Source organism: Carettochelys insculpta, chromosome 13 (genome assembly GCF_033958435.1).
Source record: "Carettochelys insculpta isolate YL-2023 chromosome 13, ASM3395843v1, whole genome shotgun sequence".
Classification (NCBI taxonomy): domain Eukaryota; kingdom Metazoa; phylum Chordata; order Testudines; family Carettochelyidae; genus Carettochelys; species Carettochelys insculpta.
The window spans coordinates 20505874-20527510 of NC_134149.1; the positions used below are offsets into that span (position 1 = coordinate 20505874).

Genomic DNA, 21637 nt, shown 5'->3' on the forward strand with positions numbered 1-21637 from the left:
GAATTATTCTGTATATTGTGGGATCAGCTATAATCAAGCAGACATCACTGTTAGGAGAAGAACAGTGGCCTTGATGCTCAGCAGGGTTTGATAGTACAGTTTCAATTACAATGGGGTTAGGCATTACCAAATGACTCATCTGAGGGGATGAAGACCTTCTAAAAATGTATTATCACTACACCCTTCTCCAGTTTTCCACCAGCGTACAAATAGGACTTTCCTAGCATAGAGCATCAATTGAAAGCAGATGGGTATTCTCTTCCAACATTTGATTTTGAAATGTTGTTTCCTCTTTCTCCCACTGCTAAGATTTCCTTTTATTTGCCTTTGTTGAGCACACACAACTACAGGACGGATGCTACACTGTCACGCTGAATATTGCATATGGATCAGAAAAACACAAAACTAAAAAATAAGAACATTCAACAGAACAAAGCCAACTTCTAGGTAGAAACGGGGAAAATATTCAAATATTTTCATTATTTATTACATGCAGTCTAAATAGTTCCACATCCATAATATGTATAGGTATTCCTCACTCCTTGTACAAATGTCAACCTAGAAAAACATTAGATAAAAATGCCACTAGTTAAATTTGGCCTAGTATGGAAATGGCTCAGTAACACTACTGTAGTCTGGGTTTTGGCTAGCAGCAGCACATCCTCCCACGCTTATATCACGAGGGAGTGAGCTGTGCAAGCTGCATCTGCAGGTTCAGTTTCTGGGGCAGAAGTTTGGATGCCAGTGAGACGAGACCACCACTCGCAAGATGTATTTCTCTGCCATTTGAGGGGAAAAAAAAAAACCTAGTATTTAATTGGAAAAATAAACATTCACAATTATGAAGTAAGCTAGACAATGATGAGGTTCAAAAATCCCTTTGCTTTGCTCTGCCAAATACAGGATCTTTGTCTATTCCTTTTCCATTTATTTCACAGCTGAAGGGCCTGCTAGTGTTGCCCTTATGCCATTCATACTCACAACGCAAAGAAGGCCCCTGACATCTTGGAAACAGTACCGAGTGCTGGAGAAATCATCCAAAAGTTTATATGTCAGCAGGTAGGATCTGGCTGGCATGTTTGCACACATGCTCACCTGATACATGCACAGTCACCTAGGTAGATCAAATTCTCACACTCCAATTCTGAACAAGTTTCTATACCTCTTGATGCTGAGGCTCTGTAAAGTAGCCTCTGGTTCTGTTGTAACCTTGGCAGTGGGGAAAAGACAGAGAAAACCAAAACAGAAGAACCTCCACCAGGTGTTTCTCTGCCTTTAGTAGTGTGCCCCTTATAAATGTAATCTTAACTTTCAATCTGAGGCTCTTAGGTATGTTTTTAAAACATATTCAAATTTTTCTCTGCTTAAAGCTACTGATAAATATTTACAACCTTTGCTTCACAATACATTGTTTTAAATTAGTTATGGCATTAGTCTTTAAAGCAGGGTAAGCCCCCTCCAGGGGAAAATAATTACAAGAACCATAAACATGTTTTCTTGGTTAATCCTACTAAATATTAATATAGAATTAAAATCTATTTTCTGTTTAGTCCATACCTTCCCATTACCAGGTCAAAGCTGAACAATTAAAAGATCTTTTTGCAGTGGAAATTATTCATAGCAGGAAAGGGAAGAGGTTGATTTCTGTTTTTTGTCATGATTAAATAATTAGAGATGGCATTCTTGTGCTACAGACTGTTAATAGATGCTTTTTCATTGTCAACATCATTGATATATTAAATCTCCCTTTTGGTGCTAAGTACATTTTGATGTATAACAGGAAAAATTTCTATAGTTATATACTAAAATTTAAAACCTAATTGTGACTAGACTAGTTTTTAAAAAATGTTCTATTGTATACAAGGCTATGGTGGCCAGCATGCAAGTAAGGAAGAAAGATACAACAGTTCCATCTATTCTATTTTGTTATAGCCATTTCTATGAAATAGACATTGTGGCTGCGTCTACAAATGCCGCTTCTTCCAGAAGTGGCATGGTAATGAGCAGCCCAGAAGATGCTAATGAGGTGTGGATGTAAATTTCCTGTGCCTCATTAGCATATGGCCACGTGATTTGGAGTTCAGAAGAAGCTCTTCTGGATTCCAAAATACACATGCAGATGTGTGGCCTGCGGGGATCTTCCAGAAGGAAACCCTCTTCCTCTAAAGCTTCCTCTTCCTCAAAATTTTGGAGTGTTTCCTTCTGGATGATCCTTGCGGGTCCCATGTCTGCATGTGTATTTTGGGCAGAGGTTTGGAGTGTGTGCTTGTAGGGTGGAGTACAGTTAGGGGTTGGGGTAGTCCCAGTTAGTGACCTTGCCCTGTGATGCTCCTGTTCACAGCCAAATGGGAGCTGTGGGGGTAGTGCTCATAGGCTTGGGAAAGAAGCTAATGGTGTGCGGAGTGTTGAAGCACCTCGGGATCCTAGCCCAGTGCCCACTGTCCTAGCTGCCAGCCCTGCATACGGGAACTCTCCTGCCAGCCGTGCGCCTTTGGGGGCTCTCTGCTAGTCCTGCATGCTGAGAACCTGGTTGCCTGCCATGCATGTCTGGGGTTCTCTTGCCAGTCCTGAGCACTGAGATTCTGACTGCCTTTCCTGGGCACCTGAGGCTCTCATACCACCCTGTGCGCTGGAGTCCCCATGCACCTAAGGCCTGCCTGCTGACCCTGCATGTCTGAGGCTCTCCTACTCTCCTCAATGTTGGCGGCCGGGGGGAGGGAGGGAGGAGAAGAAAGACAGGGTTGAGGCATCTGGATCAAATCTCCAGCCCCCTGCTGGCTACTTTCTTACTTGCACTGTGGTTCACTGTCTTACTTTCCCTTTTGTCCTTACCCCACTATCTGTAGTCATGGCCCTAGTGGGCCCTTGGGCCCCTTGGAGTATGCAATCAATGAAGAAACCTGAATGTGGTGCCTTCTCCTTTAGAGTTAGATCTCTTTTCATGAACATTTCCAGAATCATAGAATCAAAGGGTTAGAAGAGACCTTGGGAGATTATCAAGTCCAACCTCCTGCTCAAAGCAGGACCAATCCCAACTAAATCATCCCAGGCAGGGCTTTGTCAAGTTGGGACTTAAAAACCTCTAGGGATGGAGATTGCACCGTCTCTCTAGGTAAGCCAGTCCAGTGCTTCGCCACACTCCTAGCGAAAAAGTAATATCCAAACTAATATCCAAGCTAGACCAACCTTGCTGCAACTTGAGAGCATTGTTCTTCATTCTGTCATTCTCTCCAGCGAGGGCAGTCTCTTTCCATCCTCTTTGTAAACTCCCCTTCAGTTAGTTGAAGGCTGCTATCAAATCCCCTCTCACTCTTCTCTTGACTAAAAAAAACTTAAAACCCTCCACCCTTTCTCATAAGTCACGTGCTCCAACCCCCTAAAAAAGGGGCATACAGACAACTGCAACCTGTTGCAAACCTCATCCACACAAAAGGGACTGAACCCATGTCCCCAGTATCTCAAGAGAGTACCCAAACGTCTACACTAGAGAAAGTAGCTCAGAATGCTCAAGAGTGGCAACTTGTCCAGTCTCACACTATGCACCAGGAAGAACAAGAAACGGGGGCCAGTGAGCTGCAGATAGAGCTTCTGATCCCAGCAGCAGTTTTCTTTTTTTCAACAAATGAATAGTGCCTACTGTGACAGATAGGTGTCAGCTAGTGCCATGGTTCCATGCCTAAGTTGAATAATGACAGATAAATAGCTGAAATAAGTCTAGCTCATCTATGAGCTAATTGGCTGCATCTACACTTGCATTCCTCTTTCGAAAGAGGTATGCAAGTGTAGATGCACCCATAGTGTTAAAGCAAGAGAGCACAATTTACAAAAAAAATAAAACAAAATCAAACCCCCCCACGTTCCACAACAAAAACCAGGCTTGGGGCACCTTCCAGTGTGAAAAGTGCCTGCTGGTGGACTCTCTCAAGATGGGGATGGGAGAGCTAAAGGAGGTGGTGGCTAGACTGAGATGCATTCCAGCCCACAAGGAATTCCTTCAGGGTATTCATGTGAAGATATCCAAGGCTGAGGAAGCTATCCAGCTACAGAAGATTGATAGCACACTACTGGGGGAGGAGGAGACAGTTCCTTCACAGGGAGGATACTGGCTGCCGGTTACTTCTAGCATGAGGCAGTGCTCCATCCCTACTCCAACCCATGCCTCCATGGTGATGGAGAACTGTTATGCTGTTCTGGCAATGAACAATGAGGCATCACTCCTAAATGTGGAGGAGGAGAAACCATGTACCCCCAAGGCTGGGAGGATCACAGCTACCACTCCTAGGTGGAAAGATATGATAATAGTGGATGGTGACTATTCTGAGAGGGATGGAGGCACCACTCTGTCACCCTGACGTATTCTGGGAGGTATTCTGCTTGCCAGGTACTCATATTTGATACATTATGGAGGGATTGTTGAGAATCATTTGGCCCTCTGACTACCACTTGGTACACATCCATGTGGGCACTAATGATACATGAAGATATGCCCCTCAGCAGGTCGGAAGTGACTACAGGGCTCTGGGAGTAAGGGTGAAGGAGCTGGGAGCACAGGTTGTAGTCTCTTCAATCTCTTTGGCTAAGGGTCATGGCCTAGGTAGAGACAGATGTATTCTGGAAGTAAACACCTGGCTGAGACGATGGTGTTGCCGGGAGGGCTCCAGCTTCCTTGACTGCAGGAATAAGGACTGCTATGCACAGATGGCATCCACCTGCCATGGAAGGGGAAGAGCATATTTGGATGCAGACAGGTTAACCTGCTGAAAAGGGTTTTAAACTAGGTCTGAAGAGGGCAAGTGACCAAAGCCCACAGGTAACACCAAAATATGGACACCTGGGAGAAAGATCACAATCTGGGGGCAGCATGGGTTATAACAGCAGCGATGAAGGAGAGACAAGACAAAATTTGGTGGTGGAATCAAATCGTTGTCTTAGATGTCTATATACTAATACAAAAATTATTGGAATAAGCAGGAATAACTAAAAATGCTAGTATACATAATATAGATGACATCACAGAGAGTTGGTGGGATAAATCACAGGACTGGAATATTGGTATAGAAGAATACAGTTTTTCTCAGGAAGGACAGGCAGTTAAAAAAGAGAGGAGATGTTGCTTTATATATTAAAAATGTATATACAGTTGGACTGAGGTTGAGATGAAAATAGGAGACAGACTTTTTGAAAGTGTCTGGATAAGGATAAAAGGGGCAGAAAAACAAGAATGATGTCAAGGTAGGTGTTCACCACAGTCCACCTAACCAGGAAGATGAGGTGGATGAGGCTTTTTTTAAACAACGAACAAAATCATCCAAAGCCCAGGGACATAGTGGTGATGTGGACTTCAAATACTCAGACATCTATTGGGAAAATAACACAGCAGAGCACAGATTAGCCAACAAGTTCTTGGAATGTACGGAGACAATTTTTTATTTCAGAAGGTGTAGAAAGTTACTAGGGGACATAAGTATAGGAAGAGGCCACCCTGGCTTAACTAGGATATCTTCAATGACCTACAATCAAAAGAGAGCTCAAAACAAAGTAGAAATTAGGTCAAATTACAAAGGATGAATATAAACAAATAATACAAGTATGTAGGGACAGAATTAGAACGGCCAAGGCACAAAATGAGATCAATTAGCTAGAGAGAAGAAGAACAAGAAGACATTCCATAAATACATTAGTAACAAGAGGAAGACCAAGGGTAAGATAAGTGATTGCACAGACATTTTCTACATTGATGTACAACACACTATTATGCTGATGGAAAAACAAGAAGTTCTGTGCACCTTAGACTAACAGATTTTTTGGAGCATAAGCTTTTGTGGGTGAAGACCCATGTGACAAGATGGGTCTTTGCCTATGAAAATTTATGCTCCAAAAAATCTGTTAATCTAAAAGGTGCCACAGGACTTCTGATTGTTTTTGCAGATACAGACAAACGTGGATAGCCCTCTGATATGCATTCTGAAAGCATGTCCTCTTCTTTGATCATGATCACTCATGATCATGAGTGATACTATGCTTAAGTATTATGGGGATAATCATGTAAGCTGTGTCTACACGTGCACGATACTTCGAAGTAGCGGCATTAACTTCGAAATAGCGCCTGTCATGGCTACACGTGTTGGGCGCTATTTCGATGTGAACATCGACGTTAGGCGGCGAGACGTCGAAGCCGCTAACCCCATGAGGGGATGGGAATAGCGCCCTACTTCGAAGTTGAACGTCGAAGTAGGGCACGTGTAGACGATCCGCGTCCCGCAACATCGAAATTGCGGGGTCTGCCATGGTGGCCATCAGCCGAGGGGTTGAGAGACGCTCTGTCTCCAGCCCCTGCGGGGCTCTGTGGTCACCGTGTGCAGCAGCCCTTAGCCCAGGGCTTCTGGCTGCTGCTGCTGCAGCTGGGGATCCATGCTGCATCCACAGGGTCTGCAACCAGTTGTCGGCTCTGTGGATCTTGTGTTGTTTAGTGCAACTGTGTCTGGGAGGGGCCCTTTAAGGGAGCGGCTTGCTGTTGAGTCTGCCCTGTGACCCTGTCTGCAGCTGTGCCTGGCACCCTTATTTCGATGTGTGCTACTTTGGCGTGTAGACGTTCCCTCGCAGCGCCTATTTCGATGTGGTGCTGCGTAACGTCAATGTTGAACGTCGACGTTGCCATTCCTGGAGGACGTGTAGACTTTATTCATCGAAATAGCCTATTTCGATGTCGCTACATCGAAATAAGCTACTTCGACGTAGGCTTCATGTGTTGACGTAGCTGTAATGAAAAAATAGCTAGAGAAAGACCTGTGGTCTTTAAACTGCAGGTCAAGAATACTTTGGCAGTGGTAATGGCCAGAACTCAGGGCCCCTTTGAAGTGCAAATAACACCAGTGTGCTGCTCAGCATAGCTGTAAGGGACCCAGTGCCACAGTCTCAGTGACCCTAAGGGTGACTGCTATTGGCCTCACCTCCTTCCCACTTTGTTGGGAGGTCTGTGATGGCTGATGGGCCTGCTGATGAAGATAGAGCATGAGGGCCACTCTAGCTTAGTATGGGGAGGGATAGCTCAGTGGTTTGTGCATTAGCCTACTAAACCCAGGGTTATGAGCTCAATCCTTGTGGAGGCTATTTAGGAACTAGGGAAAACAGATGCCAGAGATGGTGCTTGGTCTTACCAAGAGGAAAGGGGACTGGACTAGATGACCTCCCAAGGTCCCTTCCAGCTCTAGAAGGCATGTGTGTCTTCCAGAAAGTTGCCTCAGGCAGCTGGCCTACCCAAGGCATTTCAGTCCTGGGCCACAGGACCTTTCAGCTTTTCCTCCCCTGTCCCCCATAGTGACACTCAGGCTTTAATCTCTTCTGGACCCAGCAGTGTGGAGTTGTAGAGCAACATAAGTGAGACCCTCTGGGATAGACTGTTGCATGGGTAGGTGCCTGGGGTAGCAGTTACCAGCAGGTCTTACCTTGAGTGAACTGAGGCATCTGACCAATGTATCCGCCTAAAAGACAAAGTGAAGAAGTGGTCTTTCCCTTTTCATGGGCAACGTCATAGCATACCATACCTGACGTCAAGCCCTCTGGGGTGACGTAATCATTCACCCAGCCAGTGGCAGTCCGCAAGATGACGTAAACGACCTTAGCAACAAGCCCGGTCGAGCGGGCCAATTAGAAAATGGATGAGGGTGGCAGGCAGCCAATGGAACACAGCGAGGGAGGAAGGCGGCAGGAGGCAGGTCGTCTCCTTCATTTTCCCTCCGACAAGATGGCGGCGGCGCTGGGGATGGCGGCACTAACGGCTTTGTGTTCCTTCAGGGCCTGAGCTCGGTTCCGGCCTGGCCGGGGATACCGAGCGGCGGCGACATGACCGCGGAGCCCATGAGGTACGGGCTGAGACGCGCTCCCGGCAGAGTCTGACTAGCCTCCGCTGACGAGAGGCAGCTGGGGACTTTCCTCCCACCCGCAGAGGAGGGGCGGCAGCTCCGCTCTGTGAGCCGGTAGCGGCGGAGGGGGAGGCCGGGAAGGGATTGGTAGAGAGGGCCGCGGGCTGAGTAAGCGATGGCGAGTGAAAGGCGTGGTAGGGGGAGGGGACTGGCGGGACGGAGGTGAAGTGTGGCTTCGCTGTTTGCGGGACTTCAGCCCAGGTGGGCTGAAGGGGAGGGGCCCGCGGGCGTTTATGCTCTTGTGGCCGGTGCTGCGGCCTCGGCTTGGCTCGGGCTGGGCCCTCTGCCATAGCCCTACGGTGGGGGCCCAGGGGTCCCGCTCTGGAGCGTGCGTTCTGAGGGGAGGGGGCTTCGTCTCCATTCTCCGTTTCGTCCGAGGTTTGGCTTGGCCCAGTAGGGTGAAGGGTGCTCCCTTTCCTTTAATCCGCCCCCGCCCATTGGATGGAGTTTTTGCGCCAGCGAGTGTCTTGGTACCCATAGTGGTCCTGCCTCTTCTCCCATTGCACACGAGGTGTTTATCTCACAGCAAAAGACACTTCTTCGTCACTGTTGCTCCACAGTAAAGGATTTATTTTTATATCACAATCTGTGTCTCCCACTCTAGGAGAACTGATCTCACAAGGTGTGGATCTTAAGCATCTTGGCTTATAAGTATTAGTGGGTAGCCATATCTGCAAAAACAGCAAGAAGTCATGTGGCACTTTATAGATCAACAGATATTTATGCCTATGCTCCAAACTGTTAGTCTATAGGGTGTCACAGGACTTGTTGTTTTGGTTTGTAAGCAGACTCTTCTCCAGCTCCCAGACTGCAAACATTCTCTCCACTTTCCCAGTAGGGGAGTCTTCCTGCAGATCTTTGCTTTCTGGGATCTACTCTGGTATGCTGTGAAAAATTCCTTACTTTGCTGCAGAGTAAATTACGTCTTGCTATGCCACAAATCAGCTTCAGTGTTGACAAACATGCTATATTTTATTAGTAATGCCTAATTAGTTTTGTGTGCTTTCTGACATACAGACACATCAGGGGAATGTGACCAAGGAGCATGGGCCATCAGCTGCATAGCTCTCCGCTTAAGGTTCGATATGGATGTAGAGTAACCTGGTCCCCAAAATCAAAACAAAATTTCAAGGAAAAGTATTGTCGCTTGAATTAGTATTATGACCCTTCTAAATATGATTCTTAAGCAGTCATAGTTGTTCATGTGGATTTTTTTCTCCATAGCTCTAAACTCTTTGACATCTTTGGAGTGGGCAGCATATTAATAGTATGTCATCCTGTTAGTGGAGTTTGGGTTAGATTATATTTGTGTATTTTGTTTTTTAGTCAAAAGAAAACAGGGGGCTGATTTTTTTTTTCTTGTTCATTTTCCCATGTTTGTGTATTTGTTTGTAACACAGTTTAAATTCCCAGAAGAGTTTCTCCTAGTACTGGTACGAATGGTAGTTTTTTCTCCTTATGTTCCCTCCCTGAAAGCTTTCTAATTTCCTGGTTAGTTACCAGTGCTTGAAGGTCACTAGCAGCGTTAACAAAAACACTAACACAGTTAACATAAAGCAGATAGACCAAATTCAGGAGCAGAAACTACAACAAACATGCCATCCCTAATATAAAATAGGGTTGCCTTAAACATATACAGTATCGCTGGGCCTGTGTTGTATGTATGGGTTGAACTTCTCGTGGGGCACTCTCTGGTTCTGCAGCCTTTGGGATCTGTCATGATTTTAGATAGCTGCGATAAGTGGACATCCAGATATGGCCAAGTTTCTTGTTGTTTCATAAAGTTTGTTTACAGCTACCAGTCTTGGCTTTCAGTGTTCTGTGCTGTTATTTAGCCCCAGTTTTCCACAATATCTTCTAAGAGCCCAGTAAGCAGTGAAAGTGTTGATAATGCTGCTAGACAATGTTGACCTCTTGTGATTTGGCAAATTCTCAGGTTCAGCGTGGGTTAGGTCATAACAGTGCTGAACTGGAGAGGTTCAGCCTGTACATTTATTTTATTTTGAATCAGTTGTTCATGCTGTAAAATAATATATCAATCTCCTCAGATCCCTCCGCTCCTCAAACAGCTTCCACAAGTCTTTGAAGATCATTACCCAAAGTTTGAGAGAGACTGGTTTGAAAAATCAGAATGAGAATGAGAAACAGGAGCAATGTAGTCAGTGGAACAAATTACCATGTAAAGGAGCCCTCATGAATAACAGCAACACGCTGGTTTCGAGTTGGGGGCATGGGTGGTGATTTGGTATGGGAAAGGGTCAAAAACTTGAAGTTAAGTTCTTTAGGGAAGAAATTATTCACAGAATTGTTCACTGCTGGTAGGATGGGTGAAAAATTGATAACATTGGAATGCATTGAGTCAAACACAATAGTAAAGAGAGTTTGAGTGTATAATAGCCACTAAGTTGTTTCAAATTAGTTTACTGTTTTACATATGATGCATAATCACTTATTCAGACTAAATTGATGTTGGTTATGTGAAGAAAGCCAAATGAGGTCAGGTTTCCCAGCAAGATTTTAGGGCAAATCTGTCAAGGTATGATACTGTACAAGGTGAATGTTGACTGCTTTAATGTAAAGAGTAAAGCAAAGTCGTTATTTCTGCTGAGCTATGCTTTATTTACTGATAGCATCCTTACGGATTCATTAAATAAGTCCCCTTTTCTCACCACATGACTGGGGACTTTTCAGAATACATCTTGGATGAAGTCCTTTCTAACTGCAGAGGAAACATTGTAAAAAGTCCACTTCAGAGTTTTCTTGTCTTCATACTTCTGTGAGGGATGGTAATATTTAACTGGTTAGCCAGTAGAGGCTGGAGCAGCCCAGCATGGGCACGGTGGTGCTCAGACCCCATGGGGCTGCCATGGGCTGGAGTGCTCCAGCCCTGCTGGAGCAGTCCTCATCTGCAGTAGCTGTGGGTGGGAGTGACTGGAAGGGTGGGCCTGGCTAGGAGCCAGCAGTGTGCCAGGGAACAGGGTTGGTCTGCCCAGCTGTAGCATTCCTGCTGGTGTGCCCCTGGTCTGCCGCAGATGGGGGGTGCTCCAGTCACACTGGAGTGCTTCCCACCTATGGCAGCACCACAGGCAGGGAGGCCTCAACCAGGCCAGAGCAGCTCAGATCCCAGTGTGCCATGGGCGGGGGAGGGGAAGGGTACACTGGCCTGTCTGGAGTAGATGTCTGTGGCCTACCCAGCCACTTCCCTTCCCGCCCCCCGCTTAATTGGTTAATTGTTTAAACCTAGCTTTTAACCAGTTAACCAATTAAATGGGATTTTACATTCCTAATTTCTTTGCATTTTGCATAGTCCACTCAAACGTCATGTGTTCATCTTGGACAGAGGCCACTTTTGAATAACATTAAACATCAAGTTATTCTCCTTATTTGTCAGAACCGTAGTCCTTCCAAGAATAGCATCAGAATTGCTCAAATACTTTCATTTTAAACAATGGCAACCTGGGTCCCAAAATCATGATTTAAAGGCAATTTGAGTCCCAAAATCATGATTTAAAAAAAGTCTGTTTTCAGGCTGTTTGTTTTTTTCTTTTGGTTACTCTTCGTCAGGGTTTCCAGCCATTGCTATCCTTGGTTTGCTGCATATGCTCTGTGCATGAACCAGAAAAGTTTGCTGGACAGGAGTGGGCACTGGTGTGAGCTGTGGGTTGATGTGAGGAAATGAGCAGAGATGTAGGAGTCGTGCAGAGACCAAGGGGCTTGTGGGAGAGAATGGGGTTAAGTAAGGATGATCAAAGGGAGAGTCACTTAATGTGTTTGTGCTACCTCAACAATGCTACCTTCGTCTCCATCTCTTTCCCTGGTTCAAGTCATCTCAAGCCCAAATTTTAATCATATTCCTTGCTTTCCATGGTGCCATACAATCTTATGCCTCTCACACAACACTACTCGCTCATAGAACAAAGGCTGCAAGTTGCTCAAGTTGAAAAATACAGATTATGAAAAAGCAGGTAGCTCAAGATGAAAAGGGGAGTTAATGTGAATCAGAGATGGGCACTGAATGACTTCACTGCTTATTTTCTTGCTGTTGCTGGTTGAGAATGGACATCAAATATATAGGCAGTGGTCTAGATTTAGCCCAAATGAGGTATTTATGTAGCTTATGAGACATTCAGATTGCTGAATATCAGCTTTCATTTAAAAAAAAATTCTGATCCTTTCAGTTTGGAAGAAAACCTTCCACATGTGAAACACAATAGTAAAAAGGTGTAGTGATGCTTTCCTGAAACTGCAAACAACCTAAAATGATGGCTCAGAACAATGAATTCCTGTATACCCTGTTACTGGATTAGGAACATAAACATTTAATTGTGAACACTAGCTATTGCTCTACTGATTGTTTTAGCAGATGCAAAGACATGAGAATGAAGCTGAGAGGAGGGGAAAAGGGAACAGAAGTTTCTGCAGGAGAGGAAGAACAGAGGCAAAAGCAGAGAGGATACAAAAAGACAAGGCAGGAGCAATGGTAGAAGAGGGAAAGCAAAGGGCAGAAACAATAGCAGCCCAGACAAGAAGGGGGCGTATTTTTAGTGTAGACTAGTGCAAAATAAGGCTGTGCCTACACTACCCCTTCTTTTTGGAAGGGGTATGTAAATGCAGTGGAGTGAAAATGCTAATGAGATGTTGAGATGAATATTCAGTGTCTCATTTGCATAATGAAGACCACTTGCTGTGTCAAAAGTGCTGCTTTCAAAATGTAAAATGTCTGTGTAGATGGGGTTGCTTCTAAAGGAATCCCTGTTTTTGAAAGCACCCTTCTTTCCAATTTGTCTACATGGCTTTTACACATTTCAAAAGCAGTACTTTTGATTTGGTGAGTGGCTACTGTTATGGAAAGGAGACACTGAATATGCATATCAGTGTCTCATTACCGTTTTAGATCTGCTGCATTTACATACCCCTTCCAAAAGGAAGGGCTAGTGTAGATGCAGCTTAAGGATTTTATTCTCTTCTGAAAAAACAGTATGAAACCTGTATTTTTTTTTTTCTGTGCCTGGATTTATTTGAGGCAAAAATTATGCCTTTATTAAAAGTGTATTTTGTGTTGAGACAATGTTCAGGTGCAAATACACATGGTCCATGACAACATTTCATTGTTAGGAATATTGGATGTGTTTGCAGTAATCATGAATGCAGCTGAGTCTTGTGTGGGCCATGTCATTGGATCTCAGTTTTGACTGACTGGTGATTTGGAAAGAGAGAAACTGATTTGTAAATAGGGCAGTGGCAAACTGGTCCAGTGATGGATCAGAAAGAAAAAAAAAATAGAAATACAAAGTCAAATATATGTTTTGCATTGATCTGAAACCATGGTATGTAGTATGCTCTGAAATTCCAGCTGCATAGTATAATGGAGCCTTCAAGTTCTTGTAAAATTTAGAAATCAGACAGCAGCAACTGAAGGATAAAACTAAGGCTTTTTTTGAGAAAAAGCTTGAAGGCTTTAAAGGCTTGATTTCTCAGACTAGCTCTTTCAACACCAGTTCTGTTCACATGACTTATTTGGTGTGTATGGTGTATATGATTGTTTCAGAATTTTGTTAATTAGAAACACCTACCAGATAACGTTTTCATTCTGTATTTGTGACACGTGAGGGAGAAGTGGAGGGGAGAAGAGAGAAATTGTTTTTTTAACTTTTAGGAAAGTTTCTTAATGGTAGATTAGTGAGTCAGAAGAAGATTGAGGATGTCTTTCTGAGCTGCTGCCTGACTTGAGGGCTAGTTTGATTTGTTACTATACTGCTAGTACAGTAAATCCTTGATTTAACATACTAATGGGTGGAGGGTTGTCTGTTAATTCAGAAAGTCTGTAAAATCCATGGGTTTATTACTTACCCAACCCCTCTAGGCTCCTCCAGCCTCAGTCCCACCCCCCAAATAAAAGAAAAAAGCAAAAAGCCAGGGGCTCACCAGACTGCAGCCACTGGAGCTGGAAGTGCCGGAGCCTGCTGTGCAGCTGGAGCCGTCTTGCCATGCGTGGCTGTAGGAGCCACTATTGATGCCAGGGATGCCACACACTCCCCTCACCGTGGGTGGAGCGTGCATGTGGGCAAACAGCACTTGCCTGTGTGCCCTCACTCCACACGGTGGCTCTGGCATTAATGGTGTCACCTGCAGCCGTGTGCAGCATGGTCCCTTCAGCCAGGTGTGGCTCCAGTGGCAGCAGTGGTAACTCCCTTAGTTTTTTTGGAGGGAGTTTAGGATATTATGGATCCCACCGGACTTTGGAACAACAGGGTTGTCCAGTGTTTCCAAAGTCCACTAAATCAGGGTCTGTAAAATTGAGGGTTTTCTGTATTTGTAATGTAACCTTCTGATGGTTCTTTTGTATGCTTGATCTTCTGTGAAGCACAATGGTACAACGTTATTCAAGACGTTTTCATGAAATATTCAGATTTCCGCATTTAGCAGAAGGTCAGTGCAAATGTGTATTAAAGGCCGAGATGTATGAGTTTCTAAATTCGTCATAAGCAGGGCAGCTGCTTAGTTAGTGCAGCACAGGTGCTTAAGGCGCCCACCCAAGGCTGGGAGGAGGGCTACCCCACTCTCAACCAAGCCTGGCCACTGGCCTGCCATTGTTGGGAAAGGGATGGCCTGAACCTGGCTTCTCTCCCCTGACCTGAATGCAACCATGGTCCTGCCCAAGAACCCCTCTGCCATGGCATAGCCCCAGAGCCTGCACCCTCAGCCAAAGCCTCTGCACTCTAACCCTGTTCCCAGCCCTAATCTCCTCATCTCTGCCCCCACCCAGATGTTTGCAACCCCCATCCAGAGCCCTCACACATCTGCAACTGAGAACTTTTAATTCACTTCTAAACCTCTTAACCCCATTTCCACCCTAGAACCTGCACCCCCCAGCCAGAGAGCTCTCACACTCCTGCATCACAACCCTCTGCTTTAAGCCTGAGCCCCCTTCTGTGCTCAGGACCCCTTGTCCTCATTCCTGCCACGTGAATTCTGTTATGTGTACTAAAGGAAGACAATGATTGCATATCACCTGTATACTGGTGCACATAACAAAATTAATTGGACTCGGGTCAGCCAAAATTAGAGAGAACACTGCTGAGGGGAGAATTGTGGTGGTCAGGTTGTATTATCTAAGTTCAAGATGAAGTGAAAAGACTTAGTGGTCGTCTTATTGAGACAAATGTGTAGACCAGGGGTTGGCAACCCTCAGCACACATGCCAGTGTCCATGCACAAGTTGATTTTAGAGTGGCATGTGGCAGGGGCTGGGGCCCTGCCCCTCCTCCCCCCTTCACCCTTTGTGGGCCCCAGGACCAGAGGTCCCCCCCCAAGCCACCACCATGGGACCAGAGTGTGGAGCCCCCACCATGAGACCGGAGTCCCCCATAACCCCCTGGAGCTTTCGGAGCCCCCAACCCCGAAGCTTCCAGAGACCTGGGGTCTCATAGGGCCAGAGACCTCTCCTGGAGCCCTGGGTGTGGGGCCTGGGCCAGAACTTTCCCATTCCACCGAGCCCCCTCCATGGGGCTGGGACCAGAGGCTACCTCCTGAGCCCTAGCTGCAGTACAGGGCTGGAGCCCCCTCTTCCCCTATCCGAGCCGCCTCTGCCAGGCTGGGGCTAGAGCCTTGCCGTAGAGCCCTCTTCTGTGGCATGGGGCCAGAGCCCCCACCTCAGTGCTCTAAGTAGGACTCTTAGTGATTTTGAAAAGTGTCACTGGCACTGTGGCTGTACATAGAGGTCAGATTTCAACACAGCTTCAGAAAGATTGCTGACCGCCTGATGTAGTCTACAGTTGACTCTGCTAAACCAGTTTTGCTTGTTTGCTATCCACAGTTGCACCTTGAACAAAAGCAGAAGTCTACCAAGAAAGCTTAGCAGGAATGAAAAGTGTGCAGTAAACTCCAGAGCAAAAACAGCACTAAGAAAAACAACTATTTGCAGGCATAAATGAAATATAAAACAAATTTTGGAGGCATAAATGCAAAAGACCAATCTTTAGACTTTAATTTGAGGAACCTGGTATCCTTTGCTGGACCTGTTTGGCTGTCATTAGTCCATGAAAAGATATTTGACAGTATTGTAGAGAGGCATTCATTCAAAAAGTGGTGATGGTGCAGCCTCAGAGTTTGTACAAGACAGTTCAGAGGAAGAAACAGAGAGCGGTTGCCCTGAGTCTAATCCCTGAAAACTAGCCCTCATGATCCCCTTAAATCCCTCCAGTGACCGTTCTGGAGGTCACAACCGCTAAGCTAAAACACTGCCATATGGTAAGTTTACTTACAAAATGTTGTCTGTGGTTATTATTCCTAAACTTGTTCTCCAGTATTTGCTTTTCCTATTTTCAAGTTTGTTCTGCATACTTTTCCTAGTTATCAGCTTCTCAAGTTCATTATTTAAAAACAGAAAAGCTTGCCTTTCAGTTTATCCTTTAAGAAGAGCCGTGACCATTCAGTAAACCCTGAAAATAAGTGGCTTCAAGTTGCACGTAATTCACTTTAACGTGAGCTAAGCACAACTTGAAGCAGCTCTGTGGCGGTCAGCCTGCCTTGCTGCCTGCAACTGTGGGCAGCTAGGCAAACTGAGAGCCCCTTCTTCCTGCTTTCCCCCAGCTGCATGGCTGCCAGCCTGACTAGTGCTGCTGGGGGAGGGCAGGGAGAAGAGGCTCTTAGTTTGCCTAGCTGCCCACAGCTGCAAGGAGTGGAGGGGAGCTGGAAGTCAGGCTGCCCCTGGTTCCTGGCTCCCACTCCACTGGCTGGAGCCAGGAAACTGACCAAGGCTGCTGCAATGGGAGGGTAAGTGGGAGCCAGGCTGCTGCTTGGTTCCCAGCTCCCCACTGCTTATAGGACCTGGAAACTGACCAGCCAGCTCATGGTCCCAGCAAGCAGTGGGGAGCTGGTGGGCTGGTCAGTTTCCCGGCTCTTGCAAGCCCAAGTCACCCCTCTGCCATGACTTGCCCGAAAATTTGAGTTACGGGGTGGTTGCAGGAACTCGTCCCTCATGTAACCTGGGGGTTGACTGTTCTCAGATGGTTTAGATAATTTAGTTTTGTAGAGATGGTGGCCAATCTTCCTTGAATAGAGTAGAGAACTTCTTTTATTGAACTTCTGTGCATCCGTTTTCCATTTCTCTTTTAGGAGCAGTTAGTCTTTCTAGAGCAGGGGTGTCCAACCTTCTTTCTTTGGGGGCCACATAGCAATTTTTACATGCTCCGGGAGCCAAATCCAAAATTACCCTGACTGCCACCGCCTCCCTGGGCCCAGTCTTAAATCCCTCACAGCCCCAAACTATTCCCAGCCTTAGACCCAGTCCCCCCCTGACCCCAGCTCAGCTTCTCCATATGCCTGTCTCAATGCCCCCCCTTCCCAGCCGCCTTGTAAAAATGGCGCCACTGCCAGCTCAGCAGGCCAGATAGAATGGCTCCTTTGGTCTGTGGGCTACGTGCTGGGCATCCCTGTTCTAGAGAGTCTTTCCTGGTGTTGGCTTTCCTGACAGTATATTTTTAAGTAACTTTATTCATATCCCTAAATGTCCTAAAGTTGCTGGATTTCTTTGATTAAATCCCTGTGATTATCAAGTAATTTCTACCAAAATGGGAAATTAATCAAGTAACAAGTTAATAAAATCTAAGCATAGTGTTCTAATACTTTAGTATGGGAAACAACGTCTGCATCATATTTTTTTTTAAAAATCAGCACTTTGATAGTGTGGTCTTTTTGAAGGCATCCAGAATTTGAATTTCAGGTAGCTCCCATGCTAAACTGAAATTGACCCGTAATTGAGTCACAGATGTAAGAAAACACTTGAAATTGCTTAATTAGCATATACTTTTGAAATAATTTAACAAAAATGTTCCACTTCTAGCCCAGTAGTTTGAGCTGACACACAACTGCAGCCCACGATGAAAAATGTTACCGAGTTTTGAAAATCTTATTACCACAAGGGATGTAATTTAAATTGCTTTTACTATTAGATCTTTATAAAACAAGCTTTCTGTGTTATAGAATTTGATTATTTTACAATGTATTTTGGACCACTGTGTAGGTGTTCAGTATTTAGTACAGTGCAGATGTGTGTTCACTTCTGCTCTGTGTTGGTATCAGTAAACGACTAAAATATTGTACACATAGTCTACTTCACCACTTCTGATTTCTTTTCGATGTTCTTTACCCCTTTTTTTTCATTTGTACATCTGTTGGACTACAGCTTTGACACACTTTTTTGGGAGAGTACACTGTACTCTTAACTTTTGATGGAGACCTCTGAACTGGGGTAAGGCTCCTGATGTAGCTTCTGGTCAGGATTATCTATAGGCATGTCTATATGTACAAGACAAAACGTGAGAGCAGTCATACAGCAATGCGACAAAAAAGATCAGTCGGAGACAAAAAGCTTCTACCTCCCCGAGGGACTTTTGTTCCTCACATACCCCTTCACTGTCAGCAGTCATGAAATGTGTACAAAACAAGCTTTTCTGTTGATTTTAGAGAACTCCAGGAGCTTTCCCACCAAGCCCAGGAAGCCCCTCTGGCCAATGCTTACAGCTCTGCTGCTCTGCAGCCAGGTAATTGGAATGCTCTCCTCCTGTGGGAGCTTTTAAAATCCATTTCCTGCAGGCTGCCTCTGTTGCTTGGAGTGCTCTTAGTGCATCTTCTCAGGGAATCCAGATTGGCTATTCCTCTGAATGCTCTTCTGCATGGAGCACTGCCAAGCTTTTAGATCCGATCAGTACATGGGATGAAGAATCAGTGCTATCACAGCTGTAAGAGTCCTTCCGGAACTGGGAAACATTTCTTGATCTCTTTGTAAGAAGGGATGTGAGTGAGACACTTTCACTGCAAAGCAAAGATAAAGGAACTGCGCCAGCCTTACCATCGGGCAAGGGAGTCAAACAAGCATTCTGATGTTGTGCCCAAGATGTGCTATTTTTATAAGGAGCTGGATGGAATCCTGGGAGGTGACCCAGCATCAACAGCAGAGATTCCTTTGGATACTTCTGAAGGCATAGAGTCATGGGACAGAGGGATTAACCCTGAGCAAGAAGACTTTGATGGAGAGGAGGAGCAAGAGAATGACATGAGGCTCACAGAGGGGTTGTTCCATGTTGAAGGAAGCCAGGAAATGTTCACATGTCCCGAGCTTGAGTAGCAGCAGCATACGGATAATGAACCCAGGGTTCAGAGACGGCAAGGTAAGTTGCTCTACTGTAGTGTGGTGGAAGGGTTTCTTTAGTGCCATTGTTCCTGTGACCTGCCTCAACATTATGGCTAAGGAGGGTGTATATGCACTCACATATATCAAGGGAACCTTGCTGGGTGATGTTGCCAAATGTATTTCTGAGGTACTTGTGAATTTCCTCCTAGAGATCCCACAGCAAAGCGAGGGTTTCTCCAATCCTGTAGTATGACACTCTCCCAATCCGTTCTTGAACCTCTGCTGACTTTACCAATGCAGCACATAACTGGACTGCATACAAAGCTAGCTACCCATCCCACTTGCATGCAGAAGCACATCACAAGGGTGTGCCTGTAACCGTCAGTAGGAAGATGTTCTCCATAGCTTTGGCAGCCCGTGGACCAGTGTGGGACTTCTCAGAATACTTTGTATGTAGATCATCTAAACAAGGCAGAAATGAAATTTAATTGTTCCTCTCTACGTATCCCTTCTGGCCCAGCAGAAACTTCCTCCCCTTTTTTCCAACTCACCATGATAAGTGGCTCAATAGGTCTGTCTGTGCTTTTACAGGAAAAGGCGGAATGGCAGCATGTCTTCAGAGGAATGCATTTCAATAAAATGTTTCAAACCTTTATGAGGGCTGCAACAGTCAGTCTATTGTAAATAGCTACTTTTTGTTGGCATGACCTTGCTCAGTAAGGCAAGTTGTACGGCTGACCATGTTAGGAATCTGTAGGTAAACAGACATGAGGGAGGACCTAGTAAGGCAAGTGCTAGAACATTGATCGCTCCAAATGGAAAGGAAGGGAGGAGAGGTAAGCCAAGGAGATGAAAGACAAAAAGGAAACAAATGAATGGTGGCCGAAGCTGATGGAAGACCTGTCAAAAATGCTGTGCTGTCTAAGATGCAGAGTGAACAGGACTGTCAGAGGCTTCCCTGCCAGCACCTTCATCAAAACTTTTCACCCGTTAACCGTCCTTTTATAACTTCACTCATTTCACGTTCAAAACAATGTATCCAGCAATCTTCTGTCTGCACGCACAGATCCTTCTCAGTGTCTGGGAATAGTTGTTCAGGGGCACTCTCCACTCCCCAGCATAACTGTGACTATGACAGCTGGACATTGACCCAGTGTTGAGGCTTTAACCTAAATCTACACTATTCCGTACCAGCAGCCTTTCTCCCTTGCTGCTGTGTGGCCATGATTTCAACTGCTGAATGAAGCAAAAAATGTTCAGTAACCTTATTGTGTGTTAAAACATCCCTACCAGTCACTCTGGCCCCAGGGGAAGCTCTTGGTGTAATGGGATAGCCTGGCATTGGGGGAGTGATGGGATGATGCAGGGAAGCACCCCCAAAAAAGACAAATGTCAGTGCCCTTCATTGTCAGAGTGGTTCCTCAGGGCCTCCTTGATGGCCACCCTATGTGTGCCCAGGCTCTGTGCCTTAGCACTCCTCGGCTACGTCTACATGTGAAGCCAACATCGAAATAGGCTATTTCGATGAGTAACGTCTACACGTCCTCCAGGGCTGGCAACGTCGATGTTCAACTTCGACGTTGCGCGGCACCACATCGAAATAGGCGCTGCGAGGGAACGTCTACACACCAAAGTAGCACACATCGAAATAAGGGTGCCAGGCACAGCTGCAGACAGGGTCACAGGGTGGACTCAACAGCAAGCCGCTCCCTTAAAGGGCCCCTCCCAGACACAGTTGCACTAAACAACACAAGATACACAGAGCCTACAACTGGTTGCAGACCCTGTGCCTGCAGCATGGATCCCCAGCTGCCGCAGCAGCAGCCAGAAGCCCTGGGCTAAGGGCTGCTGCCCACGGTGACCATAGAGCCCCTCAGGGGCTGGAGAGAGAGCATCTCTCAACCCCTCAGCTGATGGCCGCCATGGCGGACCCCGCTATTTCGAAGTTGCGGGACGTGCAACAACTACACCGTCCCTGCTTCGACGTTGAACGTCGAAGTAGGGCGCTATTCCTATCCCCTCATGGGGTTAGCGACTTCGACGTCTCGCCGCCTAACGTCGAAGTTAACTTCGAAATAGCGCCCGGCGCGTGTAGCCGTGACGGGCGCTATTTCGAAGTTAGTGCCGCTACTTCGAAGTAGCGTGCACGTGTAGACACGGCTCTCATTAGCAAACACTTCCCCCTTACTCTCACATAAATTACGGAAGTAACAGCATGCAACCAAAAGCAGGGCAATATGATCCTCTATAAGGTCCAACCTCCTGTACGTACTCTTCCACCTCCCCTTCAGTCTGCCAAAGGCACATTCAACAGCCATGTGGCATTGGCTTAGCCTGTTGTTGAACTGCACCATGTAAGGCTTCATGAGCCTGGGCTGTAAGGGGTAAAAATGGTCACCAAGGATCACTGTGAGCCTTTCCACATCCCCCAGTGCAATGTTGTGATCTGGAAAGAAAGTTCCTGCCTGCAGCTTTTTGTGCCGGCCACTGTTCCTGAAGATGAGTGCATCATGCATCTCTCCAGACAATCTTGAATTTGTCCATGAAACACCCACAGTGAGCCACAAACACCTGAAGCACCA

At 45.9% G+C, this 21637-nt stretch overlaps 1 protein-coding gene across 2 annotated transcripts in view; it reads left to right on the forward strand.

Annotated features, from left to right (window-relative positions):
• Positions 1–7701: 7701 nt before the first annotated feature.
• The window catches only part of ATRX (ATRX chromatin remodeler), a 168825-nt gene continuing 154889 nt past the window's right edge, over positions 7702–21637 (forward strand). The window contains exon 1 of one of the 2 annotated variants that reach the window (XM_075008068.1): positions 7702–7862. In XM_075008068.1, coding sequence (XP_074864169.1) covers positions 7843–7862 — 20 coding nt within the window. In that variant the 5' untranslated portion in view covers positions 7702–7842. The remainder of the gene's footprint in view (positions 7863–21637) is intronic. The other variant, XM_075008069.1, reaches the window with a different exon arrangement.